The following is a 27,209-nucleotide window of genomic DNA, read 5'->3' as shown; positions in this document are numbered from 1 at the left end:
GCAACAGTGGGGATGATTGCAACTGTGCCCAGCAAGTGTAGACTTTTATCAATTCCCTTCCATTATTCCACGGACGTTACGCATGAACAACTATCACACAGCATTTAGACCCTCTTACCTATCCATGATCTAGAAAGGACTTAGAATGTGGAGGAAGATGTTCACAGATTATATGCAAATACGACGCCATTTTGCCATGTGATACATGCAGGGGGATACTCCTCCACCCCCCCCCCCAGATTAGGAAAGATGACTGTATTACTTCACGTCTACTCCCAGAATGTAATGATTCCAAATAAAATTTATTTTCCTAATTTTATGGACTGGTAGCTGCTGAGCGGATTACAAGACGAGCTGTTCCCTGCCTTCTCAGGCTCCACTCGCGTTCAGAACCCCGGCACTCGCCACATTAAAGGGTGCTTTCCAAGAAGTCGTGGAAAATGACACGCCAACAAATACTCATGTGGAATTTTCTTAATATGCATTTTCCGTGAACTTCTTGAAAACCCCTGGTATAACTGTACCGCACTGCCATGTCACTTATGTCACCTAACGGGTCACTCACGGACCTTGCCTAAGAAGTTCAGTAAGTCCCCGGGCCTGTGATTCTGTTGCTAGCGTGGGGCTCCTCAAGGCAGGGTCCCCCAACCGACAGCAGCCACATCACCAGCAAACTGGATGCAAATGCAGCTGCTGGAGTAGCACCTTAGATGTGCTAAACCAGAAACACTGGGGCCTCGGCTCAGGTTGTCCCACCCACCTTCCAGGGGATTCTGGTGCTCCCAACTGCCAACTCTTTTTTGGGGGGAGAGGGGGGGGCGGGGCACAGCCCAATTCCTGGACCTTCCAGCCCAGCCATCCTTCCTCTGTGCATCACTTCAGGGAATCTCTTCATGCTCTTCCTCTGAGAAGGTTGAACTTCCTCTTAATGTACAATCAGGGGTCATTTCCAAGAGCCTGCAGCGCTTTCCTTTGCCCTCCATTTTCCCTCGCTCCTTGCCCACTAAGTAATTTTGTTGCTTTGTTTTGTTCCTTCATCTGGGGTCAGAAACAGACTCCTCTTCAGCAGTGCTGTCTGCAGTTCTCACAGGGCTCTTGCACAAGTGTTTTCTCAACGGAAAAATTAGCACAGGAAAGAAATATATTAAGCCGGCCTGAACAATCTAAGGACACCAGAAGCGCTGCTAAAGCACAAAGCTGTTGACCTGATTCTAACTTTCATAACAGGCTCACTCCCAGTTTGCTGTAGCCTTTCACCATACCAGGGTTCCAGAAGGGCCCTCTTTTCTAGCTCCCTGGTACCGGCCAGGCTTGGAGCAGAAAGTCATCACTCAGGCCCAGCATGGTAGCCTCGCAGCTTACGTCTTCGTCTTCCACACACCCATACTGGCACCGATCCTGATCCCGGGGACCCCACTTCCCATCCAGCTCCCTGTTTGTGGCCTGGGAAAGCAGTTGAGGATGGCCCAAAACCTTGGGATCCTGTAAGGCTGCAGAAGAGGCTCCAGGCACCAGGCTCCTGGCTTTGAATTGACTCAGCTCCAGCTGTTGCAGCTGCTTGGGGAGTAAATCAACAGATAGAAGATCTTCCTCTATTTCTCTCCTCCTCTCTGCCTTTCCAACAAAATTATAATAAATCTTTAAAAAAAAATCATCACTCTTTTCTCAGTTCACTCCTCTGCTCTTGGGGTCCTCCTGTTGATCTCAAACACTGTAGGCAGTGGGCAAGAAAGAAAAATTCTAATGCTTGTCTGAAATGCCATTCTCTGAGTGCCACACTTTTTTTCTATTTGGGGCTCTTCTGTTCCCTTTAACCATCTTTTTATGCTAACTCATTCGACACATTCTGAAGGTGACATCAATAAAACCGATTGTTACCTCAACTATGAGAAACAGCACGTGCTATGACACTCTGTCACTCAGCATTCACTGTCTGGTTTTGGAAGAACAAGTACTAATTCCATGAAGAAAGAGGTGGCGTCTTAACACAAAGGACAGAATAAAAATATGATGCACAGAACAGTTTTTATGGTAAATGACATAACTGGATTTGGTGACCACTAAACTGACTTCATGTCTGCATTGTGACATTTTACTTGACTGTGACCCTGAGCAAATCACTTCATGATAGATTCCACACAAACCCATTGCACACAGTATCTTCACCTCGTAGACCCTTAATGAAAACATAACTGGTGTTTTCAGTAAGAATCCAGCCAACAAGATCAACTCAGGTCAAATTGTACATAGCTGAGTGAGTGCACCAGAGTAAAAGTCTTCTCTAAGGAAGGTGCGATGGTTTGGATAAGAAACATGCTTGCTTTAGAAAGAAATCATCAGACAAATTTTAGTGTGAAACGCCTTCAGAAAAGGAGGGAAAAAATCACATCGAACTTTTGAGGTCATTGTGATGGTACAGGTTGCAGTTGAACTGGTATACCAAGAAGAGAGAAATAGGAGTTAAAAATAAAAAAAAATAGGAAGGAAGGTTTGGGGGCTCTTACTGAGGAGGTAGAAAAAGGCAGTGCCATTGATAAGGAGTTGAGCATGAAGTGTGCTAAGAGCAGACACTCATGCTAAGAGAGAACGGGTTTGATGCTAATAGAAATTACACCATGAAGTTCAGGGCACACAGCCAAACAGCAAGCAAGAGAAACTAACCAACAACTACAAAATGTAGTCCTCCTATTTGAAAAATTAAGAGGACAAGAACACAAGGGGATCCAATGATTTAGATGAAGGTCATAGGCCAGGCAGTGCACTGATATCACTCCCTGATGCCTTGGCAACTGACATCATCATGAGAAACAACACACATCAACAGGGTGAATAGTAGCAGGGGTGCCCCACCTGACCCAGCCCAGGCCAATCCTCTCATAAGCACACAGGGTCTAATGTTTCTCCTTATGACCCTGCATAACTGTGTAGTGGGTGGGAGAAGAACTCCAAGGGAAAGGCTGCTGCCTGGGGCAGTCATGCAGAAAGCAGAGGGGAGGCTTGCAGGAGCCCTCTCCCAGCAGGAAGTAGAAGCAGCAGCCAAGGGGATACTGCTCCTTGATATCAGATTCCATCGTCGAGAGTTGGAAAGATACAAATAAAATTCCACCAATTGGTCTCCAGTCATTGTGGTCTGAGAGCCGTTGCAGACCTCCCCGCTTCCTCAGTAAGGACACTTTCTTCCCCCCCCCCACAGATAAAGGAATCCTCAAACATTCCTATGCGGTGATATTCAGACCTAGAACATCCAGGAGATGACTGAAGTTGAGCATTTTTCTCACTAAAGGAATCCAGCAGGAAGCTTTCTAAGGGATATTATTCTGATTTTTTTCCACATAAACTGATGCAGAGCACGTGGCTGTCTTTTTCTGTCTGACATTCCACAAAGCTCACTGGTTGAGTTTTCACAAATATGTAAAGACAAGTGGTTATCACAGCCGTCAGGGTTCAGTGGCACTCCATTACCCGGAGCACTGGCCCTCAGGCTGAGACTGTAGTCAGGGCAGCTCACTTCCCACCCCAGGCAGCCACCCATCTGCTCCAAGTCTTCTCAGAACTGCACTGCTAGGCACACCGGGACTCCTGGAGAATTTAATGATCGAACAACAGCAGTCACCACGGTCAAGCACTCCCAATCTGAAATGCTCCAAAAGCTAAGACTCTGTGAGTTCCAATACAAAGACAAAGATGTTTTGGATTTTAGAGCATTTCCTAATTCAATATTCATTGTAGGCATGCAAATAAAGGAAATCTAAACTAAATAAAATCAATCTCCTGCAAACATTCCAAAATCTAAGACACTGCAGGTCACAAGCATTTCAGAAAGGGATACTTAATCTGTAATTATAATAGTGTTGAGTAACATATATATTCCATTGTATCAGTGACTTTTGAAGCATATTTCAATGAGCACACTACAGCTTTGAGAAACTTCTAAAAGAAAAGTTAGGAAAGAGAGAGGAAGATGGTAAGGTCATGTAATGGCCACGTCATAGCTGGATTCAAACCCTGTCTCATTCCCGATCTGTTTCCTTAACCTTAGCTGATTCCCCCTCCATAGGAAGTAGAGTCAGACAAACTGGAAGGAATAACAGTCAATTTCAGGAAGCTCAATGTAGTCCTGGATTTGCGTTACTCTAAAAACATGAACAAAAGATGCGTATAAAAGATTCTGGCTGGTTAGACCAAAGCAATAACTGAATATGACATGAAGCCTGTATCCTAAAATAGCTTCCTTAAAAACAGTTGTGAAACCACCATGAACATGAAGCCAAGACCTGCCATGTTTTCTTGAACAGACTTGTGCAGCAAAACTTAGAAAAATAAGCTCACCTAATACCGAAATCATGTCTCAATACACAGGCCTTTGGACTTGCCCTAGTGGAAAGGCAACAATTCCTCTCTGTCTTGGGTGTATTTCAGGTTGGAGTCCCCGACCCGATCGCTAGTGATGGAGGCCCCCAAAGGAGTCGAGATCAATGCAGAAGCTGGCAACATGGAAGCCACCTGCAGAACCGAGCTGAGACTGGAGTCCAAAGATGGAGAGGTAAGCAAAGGCAAGGACAGCAGCTCCAGTGGGTCAACCTTCCCCGGCGCTGATTGGTCCCTGGAGTTACTGTCATTTGACATCAACAAAAACAGCCAATTAGGAGGTTCTGTTTTATAGGGGGAAAAAATGGGCAGTTTGAGTGTAGCCCACAATACCAAAAAAAAAAGTTACAATTCATGATTGGTAGTGCTGGGATAATGTTTTGTATTGTAAGCACTGAAATATGTGACCCCAACAGTACATACTAAACCCAAACTCTGTCTTGCTGACTTAAAAATAAGATTGAATTAGCCAGTAATAATTAAGTTGGATGTCACACATACCTGGCAAAATAAATGAACCTAGTTTATTCTACTTATTAGCTAGTTGTGGTATGTTTCTCTTTCTATCAAGAACAAAGATCAGAATCCAGCAGTCATCCCAAATCTAAGCAAGACTAACTGGAGACTCGGCCAAGAAGAGAATAAAGGGTTACAGAAACTCACTGTCTTACCCCAGCACAGTGTCAGTGAGGCAAGCAGAAATGCTGCCGTTCTCTTTGCGAATCAATCAAATCTAGCCTCAAAATATGACCTGAACACAAAGTATTCATTAGTGTATGTCCCTATGTAAGAATAAAAATAAGATGCAAAATACTGTTCTCAAGGTAAAATGTTCTCCAGCCTTTCCCTTCCTTTCACAAAGTGTCATCTGATGCACACCTCAGCCCTCTTTTGATTCTGTGGGCCTTTGCTCTTTTAGAGACTCCTTAACTTAGATAAAAGGCAAATTGAGAGACAGCCAGGGCAAGGCCAGGCCAAAGCCAGGAATGCCATCTGAGTCTCTCACATGGTTGCTGGGATTCTAGTACCAGGCCTCGTCCCCCAGGCACAAGTGCACGAATCTGTATCTGAAGCGGAGGTGGGACCTGATCTCAGGCACTATGAGATAGGTTGCCAGCATCCCAAGCAGCAGCTGAACTCACTGCACCACAGAGCTCCAAAAATGTTGTCTTAAAACTTAGATAAAGCATTCAGTTATGCAACCACCTCTTCAAACTGCAAGCCACTCTCAGGTGTCGTCTGTACCTGCACATACAGTTCACAGCTGTCAGACTCTTCAGCAATCAGTTATATTCACAATCTGATGACACCTTCCACCACTTCTGTAGGAATCTATTTTTGTAAAGCATATGTAAACACACTGTAAGTTGCTACTTAAAAGGAGGGGGCGGGAAGCTCACTTGACATTTAAACATAGAGAATACTGCACACTTCACTCTCCTTGCACACAAAACCAGGTAGCATACAAGAAATCCCATACTACAGAAAATCGTTCAGTGTAGCATCTGCCCTTTTATTTGACTCAGGCTCTGTTCTCATCCCAAACCCACGCCTACGGATCGCTAACGTGGGCCCATGCAACATTGTTGTCCTAGAACAGAAGCTCCAGCGAGGACATAGACTGCAGTGGTCTTCTTTCTCTCCAACTCCTCAGTGCCAAGAAAATACAACACACACTAAGTGCTCAAGAGGCTTGGCTTACTGAACTGTCATCTGTCATCATGAACTGACTCTCTCCTTCCTCTTCACTCTTTCAGATTAAGTTAGATGCCGCGAAAATCAAACTACCCAGGCTGCCTCATGGCTCCTACACACCCGCAGGAACGAGGCAGAAGGTCTTCGAGATCTGCGTCTGCGCCAACGGGAGATTATTCCTGTCCCAGGCAGGAACCGGTTCCACTTGTCAGATAAACACAAGTGTCTGCCTTTGAGAGACAATCCGTCGTGGACATTGTTGGCAGCAAAAAAGGCCTTTTTTGGCTTTAGATTCTGGCTGCCAGCTATTTTTACTAGAACACAGAAAGCCTATCAAAGACCTTTTGTGTATATGAGTATGAGAGAGTGTGTGTTTGTTCGTGTGTGCGTGTGTATGTTTGTGAGAGTGAATATAAATATATATAAATATATATAAATAAATATATATATATATCCTCTGTATAAAATGAGGTTTCAGTACAAAAGGAACCATGGGTGACCCTGTGATAGCCACAGCCATTTTTCATCCCATCTTCATCACCCACATGGCAACATCTGAAAACTAACTCAGGCCCAACCTCCCCCAGCTCATTCAGAATCACACTGTGTGTTGGGCACTTACGAAATATTCATCTCCATGTTCCAATAACAGCAACATTGCTCCTTTAGTGTTCATTAACAGGCAGCGATGGCGGGAATCTTCATGTCACATTCCAACGCTGGGACCCCCTATTTAAAAGAGAAAATAGACATTTCACTATCTTTTAGAGCTTTGGCTAGGCTAGCCAACTACCCCTCTTCAAGTTATGAAGTGAGCATCGCCATAGAAGTTAGCTGTAAGTACTCAAAACAGCCACCCTTTTCTGCATCCATCTTTGCAGCCAAATGTATTGGAGCTTTTTTTTTTTTTCAGTTGGATGGATTAAGAATATGGATTTTTGCAAATTCTGGACTGTTTACCCAACTTCTGCTGTCTTACTTCTCTGAAACTCAAATATACTTTCACAGTCAAAATAAGAGTTGTAAATCAGCATGAAATAGGATAACAGCTGCTCATCGGTCGGCTGGAAGCTATTCACTGGCCTGACAGGCAAAGAATGAATGGGTGATGTGTCTCTGTTTAAAGGAAAAATGATTCAGAAGGTATTATGTCCTCACTTCTAGCTATATCCAGCAGACAGCAATCCAAAATGATGAAGTCGATCAAAACCTCTAAGCGTGGAATCCTTACCCCAAGAGAAGCCATTTTAAGGTAGAAGTCTAATTAAGAGTAGCAGAGGGAACCTAATTATTTCTGTTTCTTAGAATTTGTAAGCTATTTAGAGACATGCTTGTATTTTTAATTGGCATGCAATTTAGAGATATGCTTTTATTTTGAAAGGCATGAACAAACATTAACTATTTTTTTTTCACAGCCACAATATTCCTATTCCTAAGTACACTTTTACATTTTCTCTAAGATTTACAGAGCATCATCATATTATCAGAGTTGCTCACTGCAAGTTAAAACACAGCCAGATGTCTTCATTACAATCTGTGTTCCGGGGCCAGCAGCACCTGCTCCCCCGTACATGGAAGCAGCTTGAATTCCCGCCGTCCGCTACCTCTCATCAGTCCACCTTCCTCATCTTGCTCCAGGGTCACCCTGGTCAGCTCTTGTGCTGGGACGAGGGATTATACCATCTCTGTTCAAAGAGGGGGAAATGTGCCTATGCCTTAAGTCAATGCACTCAGCAAGGAGAAGCACATCCTAGTTATCTCATTGTTACTTGTCGTTTATTTTGGGTGATTGGAGGGGAATGGTGTAGCAATGACCAGGCACCTGAAAATCTGGCAGACAAGCAAGTGGTTGACAGGTATGGATTCGAAGGAGTCCAGAATGGAAATAGAACTGGCTTAGGCAATTCCGGTTGCCATTTGGCAGAAATCACCCCAACCCCACAATCCTAAAAGAAGAACAATTTGTAGTCCTGAATGGCATTTTTTTTTTTTTACCCTCTCAACAAGGTTTGACTTTTCCTTAGTTCACAAGAAGGGAACGGGTCATCAGGGAAGATGAATGATGCTTTAAGATGAGCCTCAAGCATCGGGCTGACAAGTTTGCACACACGAGATGGAAAAGCAAGTGGTATGTTGCTTGGTACCTTAGAAGCTGCTGCTGTCTTCTAGATCCCAGACTCGCTCCAATCACTCTCACACAACAGCCCTTGCAGAAGAACTAGATTGGCCAATCTTAGGGCAAAGCCATCAGGTTGTTTCATATAAAGCACTTGAGATTCAAAAGCAAAACCATGACAGACACGAGGTTGCGCTGGTTACTATTACTATCCTGTGGGTCATGCTGCCAGAGTCTGTGTGTTTCACACACAGGACATTTTCCAAGGCGGAAAGACTCTGCTTGGATACTGGGACCATGTTCCCCATTCCTTTCAGTGATACAATGACAGCTACGGGGCCCAGCATTATAGGAAAGACAGCACATTGGAGTTTTAGTTCAATTAAAAAGAAAAAAAAAATGTGATCCACATAAAACATAAGGGTAATCATTATCATAAATGGAATGAAAATTGTAACAGCAACCAAGAACACAAAGGAAGCATATTGGGGGACATACATTATCTAAAACATTGCTTTTCATAAGTGAAATGACAACAACATGCCAAGAAATAAGCAGAAATGTTGATATGAATTAAATTATACCTTTCAGTTCAGACTTTAGGATCATTAAAAATGCAGTCCATATGCTTCACTATATATTTTCTTCTAGAGCCCTCCAACTAAAAATTTATCCATGATCATGAAGGAAAGTTTTACCTGACTTTTAGGGAGAAAACAATTAACTTTTAATTTTAAAAAATTCTTTCTAATCTTTATTCTTTTTCTATTTTTTTAATTTTATTTTTTATAATCTTTACATACTTAATCAGGGTAAAAAGATTCAAGGGCTATGGGAAAGTGGGTAAGACTATTATTTCCACATTGTTTCCTTCATGTATCTGAGGTAAAAGGGGATATTGAGGGAGAAGCCCCACCCTCTAATCTTTATTCCTAATGTCTTCTGGACAGTCACACGTTCGGGTATGGCAAGCAGTTAATCGTACAACAAAGAAAAACTGCAAATGAATATTCAAATTGCCACAAGTTGCTATATAAATATGTTGCTATTTTTCTCAAGATTTTTATAAATTAAAAACTGATCTCCACATTTGCTTATCATTTAGTCCCATTCGGTATCTGCTATCTGTCACAAAATTCCATTTTGGGAAACTACTCAAGGATGGCGAAGGTTGTCAGAAGCCCTCAGCAGGCGTCTACCTAAGTGGGATCTTGATAGGTGGCTTACATAACTGTTCTGTTCCCAAGGACAGGTTTCATAAACTCCCATTGTTGTTTTTTTTTTTTTTTTGCTTCCTGTAGGTCATTTTACCTTTGAGTAATTTTCACAGTATATTCAGCAACCATAGACCAAAGATTCTTTGAGATTTTGCTCTTGAACAGGAATGAGCAAACTATGTCCTGGAAACCTACTGTGACTCAGCAACTATTTTTATAAATAAACTTTCAATCTAACACACCCCTAGACATCCCTCCATAGGTAGTCTAGGGCTGAGTTTGCATTATTACAGAAGGAGGATTGTGCCAGGCACTTACAAGGTCTGCAAGGCACAGCATAATTGCACATGACCTGCACTGGAAAAGTTAGCTAAGCCCTGACCTAGAGGTTATGCATTGAGGGTAAAAGCCAATTTTCCAAAAGCATGGAGTATACCTACATTTTCAGGTGGAGTCAGGAATCAATATTCATAGAGAAGTATTTTAAGAAGGCAGGCCTTCCTTACACATGGGTAGATATGATCCACTTGTCAACTAATTACTGAGAGAAAGGTCAATGGTGTAAGGGGAGGCTCACCAAGAATGTTCTCTGAGGACCCTGAATAAGTACACGGCTCCTCAGATCAGTATCTATGTATGGCCAGTGAAGTAGGGAATCCTGTGACCTAAACTTCAGATCTCTCTTTATACAGAGACTGCTTCTACCCTCTGTAACCATGGTTTCGCACCTCCCCTGCAAGAAAGACAGTTTCTGACATATGACTTTTTGGTCTCTACCACAACCAGTTTGCTTATTGTCTCTATAGCCACATCAGACATGATGTGTACCCAGCGGTACAAATAAGCAATTGCAAGTTTGGGGAAAAGCAACTTGAAATAGGTAGGAAGAAAAAAATACAGTAAAATGTGTTTCATGAAACTGCTTCTGGGGGACCAGATGAATGATGGTTGTGTCCCAAGATCCTATGTCTTTGATATTATGGGAATGCAAAAAGGGACATGATTTGAGCTCTCTAACAATCCTGCATCTGTGCAGGAAGGCAGGTTCATTCCTTTTGCCAATCCTAGCCTTTACATATTATTGTAAACAGCATCAGTTATGAATAACTGTATTTAGGAGTATTACCTTATAGGAGGAAGTTTTTTTTTTTCATTAAAAACAACCACTATTTACCATACAGAACCCTACTTAAGAGACGCCCTCAGACTTTTACTTGGATGTGTCAAAAATGATTAACTATATGACACTAACATTTCACAGGAACAGAACCAGATTATCTTGCTTTTTAATTTTTTATTTTTTAGTCCAAAGGTAGTGCGATGTTTGGACCAAAGCAGGCAGTGGGTCCATTTAAGCACCTGATCCTTATTTTTTAAGGCTCTATGAAATGTGAAAAATCTCATTTTAATAACTTGTAAGCAAGACCAGTTCTCCTCCTTCCCCCTGCCCTGGAAAATCTTACACACACAAAAAAAGAGCCATCCTTAAATTCATATATTTGCATGGAACACCACTAGCAGGTAGGGAAAAAGTTATAATAAAAGCAACAACCTTAGAAAACAGGCCTTTCATCTCAAAGATAAAATATCTCTCTGGTCTTTCATCACTTTCTCCTTGGTGAAGGTTTCCCCAGTTCCAACATATTTCCATTAAAATAGTCAAAGCTACTCCATTGGCATGTCCGATGCATCTCTTCTTTGTGGTAATCGGAATTTAAAATTACACAGTTGCTTCTGAATTTCTCATTCACAAAGCCAGACCACTGATAAGAGATAAAGCATTCTGAAACCTGCTGCTTCCGCCAGCACTGCACACCACACACATTAGCACTTTCAAAAGCAATGTGATTTCTATGGTTCTTAAAACTGTCTTCATATTGGAATCCTTGGAATTTCTCAGGGCAGGTCTGAACAGCAAAAGAAAAATCATTATTTATAGGAGGTCCTCCTTTTAAAGCACATCTGGAAAAGATAATACTCCCTTGGGAACACTTCTTCATACATATTACTTTCTTTGTTTTTCTGTCCACTTTGTTTTTGCCAGTACTGACAGAGTAGAACACTGCTATCTTCCTCTAAGGAGTGCAAGAATGTTGTGAGTCCTTGGTGCAACAGCAAGTGTGATATCACACACAGGAATAATGTTATCAAATCCAGGTACACTTAATCTCAAACATACCAAGAGCAACCACTTCGCCTTTGCGACTGCACTAGAACAAAGCCAGCCTCCCCAGGGCAAAACACACATGGAGTTCCGGTTCACCTGTTACAAGGGAAAGCCGGAGTAGAATTCCGGATGCTTTGTCAGGTTTGTGGGCTCACTTAAACAACAAGTGAGCAAGCTAGCGTTTTTCTCATCACTGAACCTTTGTAAAAAGTCACCAAAATAAGTATAAAATTACCTTCTCTGGGAGAAAAGATATGCAAACATCTGGTCAATCTAAAACCAATCTTTCATGCCTTCATTTGCCTACTGGTCCTTTTTCCAGTATTTTCACAGCATGCTTCTACATTTTTTTTTCCAACAAACAAAAACTCAGATCCTAAATTTATTCATTAAGGTACAGACGAGCAACATAGCAAAAGACTGAGGGTAGGAAGATGACATTTATCAATAAAGATGTTGGCATTTCTTTAGTCTCTATAGTAATCCTACTTGTGGGATTTTAACATTTTTGGAGTCATGAATTCTTTGAGCATCTAAGCAAAGCTACCCCACCCCTACAAAAAGAAAACCATATGCACAAAATTTCATGTAAGAGGAAAGAGGTTTTCTTGGACTCAGAACCTACACAAAGACATGAAGAGTCAGAGTTTTTTTTTTCACTAATCATTATCATAATTGTTTATTAACATTCACTGGATGTTTACTGTATATTAGGCATTACTGAATTTTCCACATGCATTCACCTTGTCCATCCCCAAACAATCCTGGGTTGAATTCTCCCATAATCCTAATTAACAGAAACTAAAAGAGTAAGAAATTTGCCCAATGTCAGTGTCCAGAAAACAGCAGAACTGGAACATGAGTCTGCTGACCACTGTCCTGGTCAAGCCTACAATGCGTGCAACAAGGTTTAAACTGCTGGGAATTATTTCCTGCCAGTTTTTATACTGGATCTTTTTAGGTAAATGACGCTATGGATTTCCTATTTCCCTGGTTTCTGTCGTCTCTTCCTGTGAAGTATCTAGTACTAATGAATAGAGATCCTATGTGAAAATATACAAAGTGTGATTGAATAATCCAAAACCAAAGGGGTTTTCTCTGTGTGTGATTCTTGTCAAGTGGGCTTTTTATAGAATGAAAAATACCTGGGTTGTTAATCTCATGTTTAGGAGAAAATTTGAATACTCAGTGATCTATGAGTATGGTTCAACAGGCCAGCATGTATGCATCCATGCATCTCCTTCCAGCAACCTCCATCAGAAGCAAATGTCTTCATTTAGGTCAAGTCCTTGACACTATTTGGTTTTCATTCTTTCCTAAGTCATGGCAAAATTCGAAAGAATAAAATAGGAGGATCTCACTCTGTTTGTATCCCTGTTTCCTATAAGCTAACAGGATGACCCAGGTGAGTTGGCAATTGGGTTTCTGGAAAAGTGTCCCACCCTGTCAGTCAATACTAATTGGCTCTGGTCCTCTCCACGTGTGAATACTTCCCAAAGTACTAAGGTCACCACTGTCAACTCTTCCAAATTGGAAATCAGACCCACTTGCCAAATCTTATTTAAAAAATAGCATCCTCTATCCTGGAATCTGAAAGTCTTACACTGAACGTTTTCCATCAGCAGTAAAGTTGGTAGCATTCCAACCAGAAAAACAGAGACTGAGTGTGTCCCAAAGTCCTGAAATGTGAGCTTAGGGTCAATTTCAACTTTTGAGCAAGGGGATGAGGCACTGATGGAATAAGAATTGAAAGATGGGTCATTTTGAAAATATAACTCGGCCAGCAATCACTCAAATAGCTTATCAACCAGGATGCTATTATTCACGCCTGATCCCACCCAGAGCTGAAATGGCCACAACCAGAAAGACAGTGGAGTCCAACCTGCCCTTCTGTGCTCTCTGTTCAGCATGATCCACTGAAGGGTCAGAGATGAGGGTATGGGGATGCTTGTTTGATTCAACTTCCCTACAAAACTTGACAAAAGAGATGAGCCCAAAAGTATCAAAGATGCTACTTTATATAAGCTAATGAAAGACTGATGGTGTTTATGTCCAAATGACAAGCTAGGAATGGGCACAAGGATCTCGTGGATCCAGCCTCATCGAGCAGAAGTCTGATTCCCTAGAAATGAAGGAAGATTTTAGCAAAGTAAAGGGAAATGTTGACATACCTTAATTTTGAGCCTGTGTTTTTGTGAAACTGGGAACAAAGATTTCCATGCATGGGCCTCCTCTCCCTTACCTCTCCCCTGTTAAGTTCTTTCTTCTTAGAGACCACAGACAAGTAGGAACAGGCCTCTGTAGGAGGTCAGTCTTTAAAAGCAAAGGATATCCATCCTGATACTAGCTAGATGAGCTCCTGGATTGCCCAGATGCTGGTGCTTTCGTCAGAGGAGATGAGATGTAGAATTTTAATCTGCTGCAAGATTTGGAAAAGGGATCCCCCATTCCCATTAAAGAGTTGAGTTCAACCTTTGGCTTATTTTAGTTCTGTTTTGTTTTGTTTCTTCTACGTTTGAGTGTGATGTGAAAACAGCTTTTTAGTTTTGTTTTCAATAACATCAATCCTTGCACACTCTATGCAAAAACTTTGTAAGCATTGCAATAATGCTATGAATTACAAGGAACTATTTTAACTTTATTACACTTTCTGTATAAAAAATTTGTATTTAATATTATTTCGACTGCAGTCTTGTAAAATATATTAATAAAAATAATGATTGGTAAGAAGGAAAGCACCCTTGTCCACTTCTTTAGGAAATTCCACTCTCATAGTTAATCATTCCAATGGATTCAACGTCAACAATAGGTTCTCTCTCTCCACCTCTCTTTGATTGCTGGCCTAAAATGTTGGTTACGTCACTGGGGCTTTCAGGAAGATTCACATAGAATGCCTTACAGAAAGAATTTGGTATGAGGCAACACAACACTTGGATGTGGGGAGTCCCCAGAATTTAGAGCAGTTAAAGGCATCAGCCTTTCAACTGCTCTCCTGGCAACCCACACTGGCTTCTCTGGCTATGGTTTGCCATTCTGCTTTCTAACTTTTTTGAAGAAGCCAGTATAATTGGTCTCTACAGGTCAAAATCTTTGAGCCAGGCTTCCTTAGCATTCTTGTAAACCTGTACATAAGTAGCCTTCAGTAAGGTGTCCATCCGTTGTCCAATCACTTTGCAACATCTTTCCCCCAGATATCCCATCACAGCTCCACTAAATGGGAACATAGGTAAGAGAATTTATGAAAGACAGTACGTGGCAGAATCATTCTGATCTACGCAGCACAATCATTCCTTCGTTTTGAGCATCTCTTATTCCCTGGCCTTCCGCAATGGCAAATTGTTACATAAACTTCACCATCTGCTTGAAATGCCCTCCACTGTAGCATACCACCTACCCCACAACGCCATGCTTTCCAATCCATCCATGTGTCATCTTCACTCTAAGCCCTACCCCCCAATTCTTCTTGATTCACACATTCATTTTTTTCTAACTTCCTTTGCAATTCTGCATTATACTGTGATTACCTGTGTCTCAATTTGGGATCCTTGAATGTTTATACTAAATTATTCTCACAAACAGTATAGGATAGATAGGTAATTTCTTCATTTAGGAAATACAAGAAGATTTACATCTCCAATACCCAACAGAACTAATGTCCATTCCCAACTGTATTTTCATCAAACACTACATCTCATTGCAAGTTGAATCCAAATGATACTGAAACATCATCTGCAATCCTTGGAGATAGGTGTTACTAAAAAATTTTATTCCCAGAATTGGGGTGAATTATCTCCAAAAAACACTTTTATTATAAACTTTCTCTTTTGAGAGAATGCACAAAAAAAATTCAGTGAGTAAAATTATCATTCAAGAGATTTGAAGAAAAATAGGCAATCTTAGTTTAAAAAATAAACACAAATGAAAAACATAGCCTGTTACACTCAAACTATCTGACATTCTGGCTGACACAACATTAGAAAACAAATGAAGAGACAGGGAGAGAGAACTCCATTCAGCCATGGAATCAACCACTGGAACATTTCCTTCAGTCTTGATCCCTGTAACATTTAAGTGAGCTTCTGTAGTCTCAGCAAACACTTGCAGTTGAGAATGTCCCAAGTCCCCAAGGAAGCACCCACCATCGGCCAGACAACAGATGAGCCTTTGAGATTCCATATCAAGCAGGTTTTTCACATTACTAAGGAAATATTTGCAGAGTACTCTCACTGTAAATTAAAATGAGTACATAAATCGAGAATAAAATCTTTCAAATTACAGTATATGCTCATAGATATTAAGGATTTGGGGAGAGCGATGTGTAGGCTAATAAATATTAAAACAGCAACTATAACACTAAAAAATTGATTTAAGCTCATTAAGTCAAGAGTTGAATTTAAAGATAATCAGAAAAAAATGGCAAATAACATTTGATTTTTTCTTTTAAATATCAGTATTTCAGGACCCAACACAATAGCCTAGTGGCTAAAGTCCTCCTGAATGTGACAGGATCCCATATGGGTGCCAGTTCTAATCCTAGTGGCCTCGCCTCCCATCCAGCTCCCTCTTGGTGGCCTGGGAAAGCAGAAGATGGCCCAAATCCTTGGGACCCTGCACCCACGTGGCAGACCAGGAAGAGGCTCCTGGCTTCAGACTGGCTCACCTCCGGCCATTGTGGCCACTTGGGGAGTGAATCATGAGATTGAAGATCTTCCTCTCTGTCTTTCCTCCTCTATGTAAATCTGACTTTACAATAGAAAGATAGATCTTTTAAAAAAAATCAGTATTTTAAATTCAACTTCATGGTAAAACTATTGCAAGAACAATTCACATTAACATAAAATAATAAAATGCCATCTTTTATTATTATGCATCATTACACCACTAAAGTGATAAAGTAACTAAACAAAATCAAAAACTTGAAAAATATAATTATAGGGGAAATTTTTAACAACTCTGTACCTTGTGACTTAAACAATGAGAAAGTATAAAAATGAACTCAGACGCCTACACAAGGCAACAAAGAAACAAACTTATCCTTGGTTGTTCAGAATCATAAAGAAATAAAATTGCCACACAGAAAAACTGCAGAACTTCTCAAACTGAATCCTATGAAAGCAGGGGAAAAAGGTATTTGTTTGATGATAACAGAAGCTTTGGGAATTCAAGACCTTACATATATTCCCTTTAGTGATGGTTTGGAAAGGGGCCAGCCACTTTAAGCATAACTTAAAATGGTACAATTATCTAAAACAGTCTTCCACCATAATAAAAGCATTTAAACTTACCAAAAGAAAAATTGACAAAGAATTCTACTCAATTTCCAATCATTAATGGAACAAAAATGACAAAATTAAATAATTCTCAAATTTTCATCTTAGGTCATTGAAACCAAAATATTAAAACAGACAAAGAGCTGGTTCATCTGTAGAAAAATATTAAAGGCTTTAAAACACATAAAAAGTAAAAAGCTGTGCTACAGCAGCAGATTTTTTTTTTTAAGATTTATTTGTTTTTATTGCCAAGTCAGATATACAGAGAGGAGGAGAGACAGAGAGGAAGATCTTCTGTCCACTGATTCACTCCCCAAGCGGCCACAATGGCTCAGAGCCGAGCCGAGCCGGGCCGAAGCCAGGAGCCATGCCTAGCCAATCCCAAAAAGAAATTCTTGGGAAACCAACAAAGTAACTCAAATATACATTAGGCAAAATGAAATAAGGGAGGTGGAGGGGATATTCTGTTTAAAAAGACATTAAAGTGATAAAACACTAACAGACTTTAAAAACAGCATTGGTGAAGACGGCAACATTTCCGAAGCAGAAACACAGAACAATCACATTGATTGATTCCCCTACCTGGAAAATCCTCTTTCTTTGCCTTCACCCTTTCGGATTTTGCTCCCCATCCTGTAGGACATCTCTGCTTTCCAGAAGGATCCATCAACCCATTCTCCCTGCTGTCAGGCTACACTGAACCCGCTCTACCATGGCCTCTCCAGATTGAACCAGCCTATTCCTTCTCCTGTTCCTCCCCCTGCGATGCAGGTGAGCAGAAGCACAGCTGCCTCCTGATTTTATCACGTGACCCTAGCAAAATTCCAGCCCCTGAGCGGAAACCAGTGGAATGAAACACCAGACAACCTAAAAATAGACTCGGATAAGAATGTGTTTTATATAAATGTGTCAGTTTAATGCATCACTGACTCTTGAACACAGCAAACCAGACAGCAACAACAAGCAGCTTGCGAACATGTAATGTTGACATTGAAACCAACAACAAAAGGAAAGAAATAAGCCATGATGGCACCAGGGACACAGGTGGGAACCAATGGAAAAGGCAGGAATTGTCTGATATCCAAAAAAATTGAGCAGAATATTTTGGTGAAGTTCAGCAGACATCAGAAACACCTTAAGCTCACTACAGTTTGCCAGATTTAAACGTATTTGTTCACCTGGCATCTGTTGAAAGCTTATTCTCTTATAAATAAATAATACATCCTTCGTGCTCGTCAGCATAGCAAGCACCCCACGGGGTAGACAAAAATCTAAAATGAACAACTGTGATACAACATGCGAGAGCTATGGCAAAACACAAAGTCACAAGAAGTGGAAAGCCACCTCCCTGTGATCTGTGAAAAAACAGCAAAGGAATCCTTCAACAGCCGAGCTGACACACTGAAACGTGTTCACTTCAAAGTCTTCCCTCCTGTCCCACTGCCACGCTTAAGACACCTTTTCCAATCAACCAGGTCAAACAGTGTCAGTAAGTAGACAGGATGGTGAAGAAACATACAGCCTTTGGGGAACTCATGCAAACGGATACAAAAGCTCCCCAAACACCAACACGTAAGTGAATAATATAAAACGTGAGCACACAATTTAGGAAAGCAAAATATGCTTTTTTTCCTCCAGTCTAACACTGGATAATGTAGCAAGATAACCATGTGTAAAGGAGGACAGACTGGTGTATTACATATTCACCGAGACATTAACATGCAGGCTGCTTCTGGAAATGTGACTTCAAACTAGAATCTTCTAGATAGAACCTGGTTGCAATTATCAAATAAATGTGCTTGAACATGGTCACATCTTCATAAAAAATATAGAATTAAATCACCTTTTTTTAACCCATCGGGTTAAATAGTGACTATGGAGAGCGAGAGGTAAAGGGACCATTATACGGTATTACAATGAATCATGAATACATCCTGCAAAGCCATGTTATGATCATCCCCATTTTACAGAAATGCTACTAGAGAATTTAGGTAACTTGCCAAGGGTAATCCTACTAGCAAATAGCAGAGTTTGAAGTTCAGATACCAGTTGAGTTGTCTACCTTGCCCATCGAAGAGCAGGACAGAAATGTGCAACCAGGGCCTGGTGGTGTAGCCTAGCGGCTAAAGTCCTCTCCTTGAACTTACCAGGAACCCATATGGGTGCCGGTTCTAATCCCGGCAGCTCCACTTCCCATCCAGTTCCCTGCTTGTGGCCTGGGAAAGCAGTCGAGGACGGCCCAAAGCTTTGGGACCCTGCACCCGTGTGGGATACCCGGAAGAAGTTCCTGGCTCCTGGCTTCGGATTGGCACAGCATTGGCCATTGCGCTCACTTGGGGAGTGAACCACCAAATGGAAGATCTTCCTCTCTATCTCTCCTCCTCTCTGTATATCTGACTTTGTAATATAAATAAAAATCTTAACAAAAAAAAAAAAAAAGAAATGTGCACTCATGGGTGGGCATTACGTATTGTTTAACAAAACAAAGTCTTTAGTCACAAAATGGCAATGCTCTTTCACCCAGTAAACCCACTTCCAAAGTTCACCTTTGCAGCAATATTCAAATGGGAAAAAGTCACTAGCAACCGCAGTATGTATTTTACAACAAAACTTAAAGATGGGAAAAATTAGCAGTGCTACCTACCCTAATAAAAATGAAGATAACAGACAGATTTTTTTTCTAAAAGATTGATTTCATTTATTTGAAAGGCTGACTGACAGGAAGAGATAATGAGAAGCAGTTGCAAGTTCACTCCCTACCAGGCTGCAAATGCCAGGGCTAGCCTGGGTTGGAGCCAGGAGCCCAAAGCTCGACTTCAGTGTACTAAGTAAGAGGCAAGGGCCAACGTGTTGGGCCATCTTCTGCGACCAGTGTTACAAGTGGTGGCTCAGTCAGCTGTAACACAACACCAGTACAAACAATATATATATAGTTTGTGTATATATATACACGTATATTTATATATATTCTCATTTGAAAGTTGACAGTGACAGAGGACAAGTATATAGAAATGAAACATAACAGAGGTCATTCAACTGCAGACTCATTCCCCAGATGGTCACAGAAGTTAGATGTGGGCCAGGCTGAAGCCTGGAGCCAGGAACTCTGTCCTCGCCTCCCACACCGGTGCCAGGAATTTGAGCCACCTTCACCCTCCTTCGCAGGTGCTTTTGCAAGGGGCTCATATGGGAAACCGAGCAACCAGGACATGAACCTGCACTTCGATCAGATACTCCAGAATCACAAGCACCACATCAAGGCTAATTAGATCTTTACTACGTCATCCTCGTGGAAGAGCATGCTGCCTGTAAAGTGATGTGTGAGGATTGTCAGTATCACAACTTCAACGTTACATTTATAACAGTGATGTATAACATATGAACTAAGATTCTGAGGAACCATGAAACATAAAACAAGTTGACTTATTTGGATGCTGCTCTGGAGGTAGTTATTATCATTCTTATATTTATTTGTATAATAAAATATTTTCAAAAGTAACTACTTTTTTACTGTAAAATAAAATTAGTGGCACATATAATCTATAAGACTGAATAAACACCCAAAACTGTTACAAGTGTTACAACTGGTGGCTCGGCCAGCTATACCACAAAACCAGCACAAGCAATACATATATTTACTCATTCTATAATTTGCCTCTTTTCTCAACAACTATGTAAATAATTTATGGCAATCCAATTAGTGCAATATAATTATTAAAGCAATTTTAGAAACCAAAGGACAAGTTATATGTGTACAGTAACTGTAAAAGGTTCAGAATTAAATGAACCACTAACTATATATCTTAATTCTGTCTTTTGTAGCAAAGCACCGTTTTTTTAAATGCCCTACAAATGACAGAAATGTCTCCCAACATTTCTGGATTCTGGCAGTGCAAGTTCAGGGTCTGAGCATAATCAGGTTCTGCAAGTGCCCTGTTCCTTGGGCACAAAGTGTCAGCAGGCCCCTGGGATCCCTTCCTACAGTCATGAGCCCTCACATGAGCACTGCCCATGCATGCTGTAATTCTCTCCTGGAGCCCCCACCTCCAAAGACCATGATATTTACAATCAGGATGTCCAAAAAATGGATTTTGGAGGAATCAAACATTCAGCACATTTCAAACCATGCGGAAAACACAAATTTTTAAGGATGAAAATGTATCACTGTTAATTCAAGCTATGTTTTCAAGTTGATATGAATATGGATGCTTATTTCGGTTTTCCTAAGCTTTCTTAAATACAGGTATTTGCAAAACCGTTATTTCAACGATAGCCATGACTAAAATTTATTTAAGTTTAGCTTGTTTAGCTTGATTTAGTTTCAGTTTTTGGTCCAGTTAATCAACCTACCAAAGGATGCAATTTGGAAAGACTTTAGGACCACTTAGGGATATAAGGTCACTGCTTCTTCCGTTCTACAGAGGAATGAGACTGAACGTGTTTTCTGGTTCCTGCGATGGTTACAAAGTTTGAGGTCAGATTTGAAGTCAAACAACATGCCACACATACAGCCTGTGTTTAGGCTCCAAACGTGCAGGAGGTGGGACCCCAAGTGAAATTCAGGAACCAGGTAAGGAAGATTCTAACCCTTCCCACTGTCATTCATAAAACTGAAACAAAAGAAAGCATAGCTGACTACAAACTGTGACATTAATAAATGTAACCCAGTCTTGAAGATTCTTCCTGACCGTTGCCTATCCTTCGTTTACTGCCTTTTCTCAAACCTCCCCAGTTTCACCCTGCATCAATATTTCCGTTTTGTCAAAGAAGACCTTCTACCCCCTAGTTTCAAATTGCTACATTCAGGTTTGGTACATCTGAACCCCATGCTTTCCACAGCTTGAAGATATCATAAACACCTTCCTTAGGTAGCATGTTCATGGTTCATGCTCAAAATTTTACTACCTTGTCTTTGCTGTTATGAAGACTCCATAAAATATATTTCTTCTAGGTCCTCAGAATTCAACAATTAACCTCCGCAAGTCTATAATGTTTCATGAGACCTTTTTCTAAATTTAAAAATTAAATAACCAATGCTCTGCAACCTGCTCATTACCAGATCAACTCCTTTAATCCTCTCTTGCCAGCCAGATCATTCTCAAATCAAATTACATCCAGTGTAGTGTCCTCATTTTCTTAGAAAACGTTTAGACCAGCCACTCTGCCCATGACATGTGCTTAACTCAGAGGAACAAAGTATTACCATAAAAAATAAATGAAAGCACTGAGCGCGTCTCGGGTTTTATCTTCCACTTTGATGAAAATTTAGTAATTTCACGGCATCCCCAAAACATCTCTACATTTTACAATTTGCATGCTTGATTCATCCCTTCTCACAGCTTTTGTCATGATTCTGACAGCAACATAACTACTATCTTAGGCAAGAGAAGGGGTCCAATCTTCAACTCCTTTGATGATGATAGCAAGTTTATAACAGCAGTCTCTCTTCCCACGGGTCTCCTTGCCCACGCGTTAGCTTTATTCCCATCTTTGAGCTCCTGTAACATCATCCTCGGCTCTCAGCGATCTTTTTCTGTCTCTATGAAACATGCTGCTGGCACAAGAACAGTAATGTTCCTTTTCCCTCTAGCTGTGTTTGACACTAAATTTTCTCATGCACTGCCATATAAACGTCTGTCTTAACTCGTTTAACCACCACAGTAATTCTATCACATAAACAAGACATCCATATCATGTTGCCAGTCAGGAAACTAAGTCCCAGAGAAACTTAATGATTACTCCAACTGACATGGGAAACAACCATGAGGGCAGATCTGGCATATATTCAGGGCACCTATATTTAATGAACTCCAACTATATGTCAGGGGCTGGAGGAGCTGGCTAGTACTCCATCAAGAACTATCGATACAGAATGGATAAAAGTAAAAGTCAACCTTACTTTCGTCTCATTCACCAATCACCAGCCCTCATATTCAGTGATCACGATTGTGTTCCTTAAATTATAGATTATCATGTGACCAATGCTTCATCATGGACAGGGTTAGTCCATGCTTGCATTGGCCAAGGACTTGATGATTATATGCTGAGCACTGCCCATCATGCCACATATTAGGGCATTGTAATGACAAGGAGGGTATGCTATCAAGGCTTTACATTCCAGTGGGAAAGGCAAAGCAAAAATATACACACTCAAGATAATTTCCAGATGCTGAAAAGGGCAGTAAATAAATCGAACTCTTCCCCAGGGAGGTGACATCTAAGCTGAGATTTGATAAGAAGTAGGGCAAACAAAAACTCATGAGAGTGTTTGAGCAGAAGAAACAAAGTTCTTAGAAAAATTCAAGTCATTAGTTTCATTACTTAGACTGCTCAACCGCTTTAACTTCATTTTCTTCTGTGAATTAGATATATGGAATGCAGTTAGTGCTTTTTACCTACAGGGAGAGTTTAAACATCGATCTCTCTTCCAGCAAGGCAGAGCACTTTTTGGGAGCAAAGGATGGCTTCTGTAATTGACCGTCCAGGGACTAAGGAGGAGCCCAGAGATGCAGGGAACGCCTCCGAGGCTGGCGAGAAGGCAAAGTGTACAAATCTTTCGAGATTAACACCAAGCACTCTGAAGCCAGACTTCAACAGTAGCAGATTTTTCACAGCCCACCAAGACAGGCACCACCGACAAAAGCCGAGATGATGCGAAACCATGGGCAGCCAGAAGAGACTGGATGGCGAGGACTAGAGCCCCTACTTCAGGAGAAGTTCAAGTACATGAAAATCCAGTCTAGGTCATGTGATGTACTCACGTCATAAGAAATGCTCTCTAAACAGACAAATAAATACCTTAAACTACAAGAGGAAAAATATGAAAAGGGGAAAGGTGATCTATAAAACAAGACATGCATCTCACAAGGCAGAAAGTGATGAAAATTCAAAGTACACAATAATAGAGTCTTAGGGCTACAGGACGAGGACGGGAAACCGCAGAGGTGGCCGGGAGCAGCGTGCGCTTGGGTTACAACCAAGACCAAAAAGTGGGCAGGACAAGTGTGTGGCTGACTGCCGCCTGCACGAAAGGCGAGGAGCAGCACCCCGTCTACGCTCAAGAGCAGACCGAGCCTCACTACCAGTGCTTGCAAGTCCACAGAATTCCCGCTTCCTGCACCCTGCTGCAGTGGGAAAGCCTTAGCCACTAAGGCAAAACCTAGTTCTGAACTTAAAGATCCTTGGAGACTCTAGGAAACCAGATTTATTTAGTGTATCATTGTAAAAGTGAAAAGAAAACCAAATCGGGAGGAAGGTGGGAGCAAGGATAGGGTACAAGTACCATCATGCTCTTAAAATTGTACATAGGAGGGCCCGGCGCAATGGCGCAGTGGTTAAAGGTCCTCGCCTTGCACGCCTGGGATCCCATATGGGCGCCGGTTCTAATCCTGGCAGGCCCCGCTTTCCTTCCAGCTCCCTGCCTGTGGCCTGGGAAAGCAGTCGAGGACAGCCCAAAGCTTTGAGACCCTGCACCCGCGTGGGAGACCCGGAAGAGGCTCCTGGTTCCCAGCTTTGGATCGGCGCAGTACCGGCCGTTGCGCTCACTTGGGGAGTGAATCATTGGACAGAAGATCTTCCTCTCTGTCTCTCCTCCTCTCTGTAGATCTGCCTTTCCAATAAATAAATAAATCTTTAAAAAAAAAAAAGCAACTAATGTGATTTACCATACAATCATATGTTCATCTAAAAAGTTCTGGAGAGCTGCTTTGAAATTCTATTTTTATTATTAAAAATGTAATAAGTTTTCTGAATATATTATTAAAGAGGTAGCTCATACATTAACTCATTAAAATAGTGAACTTTTAGTTTACTCTAATAACATCTATACAGTACTATAAATACATATATTTAATTTATAAAATTTTGGTATGTGTAACCAAAAATATTACTATCCTTTCTAGAGATGGTCATCAAACATTATTGAATATAAGGAACATGAAACAAAAACATTTCTGCGCGTATGCTCGGCAGATACAACGTCAGAAAATTGCCAGCTTTTCTCAAAGCCATCTATGGATCTCAATGCAATGTCTCATAGACATTGACAAGCTAATGCTAAAATTTTTACATAACATTAATGAGCCAAGAATATCTAAAGGAGTTTTGAAGGAAAGTAATACAAGAGACAGCTAACTGATAGATAATTACAAAGCTGTTGCCACTGACTGTTACTTTATCATGGTAGACGATAACGGGACTAGACCACTAGGCCACAGGACAGCCCCAAATCAACAGATCTATACACACAAGGCAAACTGGGAACGACAGATCTCAAACAGGAAGGAGAAGATGGGGTACTCAATAAATAAAACCATCAATATAATTTCCTATATGGAAATGTTCTATCAGTTTTCTTGCTTAGAACATTGAAATAGGAAAGAAAAATTGCATAACTATAAAAATTCTATCACACCACCACAAATACAATAATATGACAAGCCACAAGTTTAAGGTATACTACTGGGCCCAATGCAGTAGCCTAGTAGCTGAAGTCCTCGCCTTGCATATGCCAGGATTCCATATGGATGCCAGTTCCTATCCCAGATACTCCAGTTACTTATCCTAGATACTCTGCTTCCCATCCAGCTCCCTGCCTGCGGCTTGAGAAAGCAGTGGAGGACGGCCCAAAGCCTAGGGACCCTGTACTCACGCGGGAGATCAGGAAGAAGCTCCTGGCTCCTGGCTCCTGGCTCAGATCAGCTTACCTCTGGCCATTGCAGCCACTTGGGGAGTGAACCAGAAGATGGAAGATCTTTCCCTGTCTTTCGTTCTCTCTGTAAATCTGCCTTTTCAGCAAAAATAATTAAATCTTAAAAAAAAAAAAAAAGATAAACTAACAAGCATTCACCTAATAAGGACTGCAGTCTTAAGTTTTTGAACAATTCCTTCAAGGACACAGATGAAAGACGCGCAACCAGATGGAAACAGACTGGGGGGGGGGGGAGGATGGCAGGGCTAACCCAGGAAAAAGGAACGATAAAAACCAACAAATATATCCCTCTAGCCTCCATCCCATGGTAGGAAATGAAATGCAACTTAAACCTTTAATAAATAGCATTACATACTCCTCCGGCTGTCTGCAAATAGGAAATCTGACAAGTACAGACATCACTTGATGGAAATAATTATCCACCACCGGGACAGCCTGTATACAAAGGTAGCATTTTTATATAATGAAGCTATCATGCGCAAATTATAGTGATAGACCGGCCGTGAGGCAACCAAGGCTGAAGCAATGCTCAAAACCTAACATGGAGTGAAAACCAGGAACGGTGTGCACTGTTGGAGCTCAGAGAGCAGCACTCCTGAGCTCTTGTACCCTGAGTCTCAGATTCAAGGTCTCTCCGACCCTCTCGCTCCAGCAGCCTGTTCTCTTTGCCTCCTGAAGCCCAAGGAAGGAGTGTCCTTCAAGTCCCCTAGGGAATGAAGGGAAGGCTCTCCAGGAGGAATGTAATTGTTTTGAGTGACTCCCAGAAACAGCATGGAACAGAGAACATGAAGACTGCCGCCTAAGAAGTTTTGTTTGTACTTTAACACACTCTTTTCGTCACACTTTCACTCCTCCACCGGCCGGATTGCCACCTTCCACCCGAAGCCCAAGTCCCTATTCTGCAGTTCAAAACTCTGTTGAAGCTGCAATCATCTGCCCCTTTTGTGATTCTCATAATTTGTGTAACCCCCATGTGGTTTCCCCTTCTGTTAACTGTTGTTGGTTTCTTTCATAGACTCACATATTGAGTCTTTGGAAATTGAAAGTAAAATTTCCTATATCCCCAAAAGGTGAGAATAGTCCAGTAAAAATGCTCACGGGTGACAGCCACCTCCTTTAACACTAGCATTGCTGTGATTCATGATTTCGGTCCTAAGGTTCCACTTTGGATTCATTTCTCTGCTAATGTGCCTGAAAAGCCGTGAAAGATGGCTCAAGTACTGGGGCAGCTCCTAGCTTCAGACTGGCTTTGCACTGTTACATCCCTTAAGGAATGAACCAATAGAAGGAATCATCTTTCTCCCTCTGTGTGTGTGTATGCAAGTGTATAAATTTGCAAATCATAAAAATTTTTTTACTCGTAATTAATTTTAAAAGAGTTGATGATTATCTGAATAAATGCAGGCAAAGCATTTGAAAACATACAATATTCTTTCGGGATAAAAAGAAAGCATTAAGCAAATTAGGTATAGAAGGAACATTCCTTAACACAAATCAATGCTACACAGGGCAACTCCACAGTCAGCATCATATTGAATAGGAAAAATCTGGAAGGGACTCCAGTAATATCCAGAATCAAGCAAGGATGCCCACTTTCACCATTATTATTCAATATAGTTCTAGAAATGCTACCCAATGTCATTAAATTAAAAATAAAAGGGATAAA

The 27,209-nt window shown here is 41.2% G+C and overlaps 1 protein-coding gene and 1 long non-coding RNA gene across 2 annotated transcripts in view; one reads left to right on the top strand and one right to left on the bottom strand.

Annotated features, from left to right (window-relative positions):
- SGCD (sarcoglycan delta) overlaps positions 1-6,526 on the top strand; it is a 330,294-nt gene extending 323,768 nt beyond the window's left edge. Inside the window, exons 7-8 of the mRNA XM_040991228.1 lie at positions 4,420-4,543; positions 6,126-6,526. Coding sequence (XP_040847162.1) covers positions 4,420-4,543; positions 6,126-6,299 — 298 coding nt within the window. The 3' untranslated portion in view covers positions 6,300-6,526. The remainder of the gene's footprint in view (positions 1-4,419; positions 4,544-6,125) is intronic.
- The window catches only part of LOC121163654, a 43,083-nt gene that overhangs the window by 11,055 nt on the left and 4,819 nt on the right, over positions 1-27,209 (bottom strand). The window contains exon 3 of the long non-coding RNA XR_005884933.1: positions 6,686-6,792. This is a non-coding gene — a long non-coding RNA (uncharacterized LOC121163654). The remainder of the gene's footprint in view (positions 1-6,685; positions 6,793-27,209) is intronic.

This window comes from Ochotona curzoniae, unplaced genomic scaffold (assembly GCF_017591425.1).
Source record: "Ochotona curzoniae isolate NIBS_2020 unplaced genomic scaffold, NIBS_Ocur_1.0 contig_1, whole genome shotgun sequence".
NCBI lineage: Eukaryota > Metazoa > Chordata > Mammalia > Lagomorpha > Ochotonidae > Ochotona > Ochotona curzoniae.
Note: the sequence above shows the minus strand (reverse complement) of the source record. Positions and strands in the feature narration are given on the sequence as shown.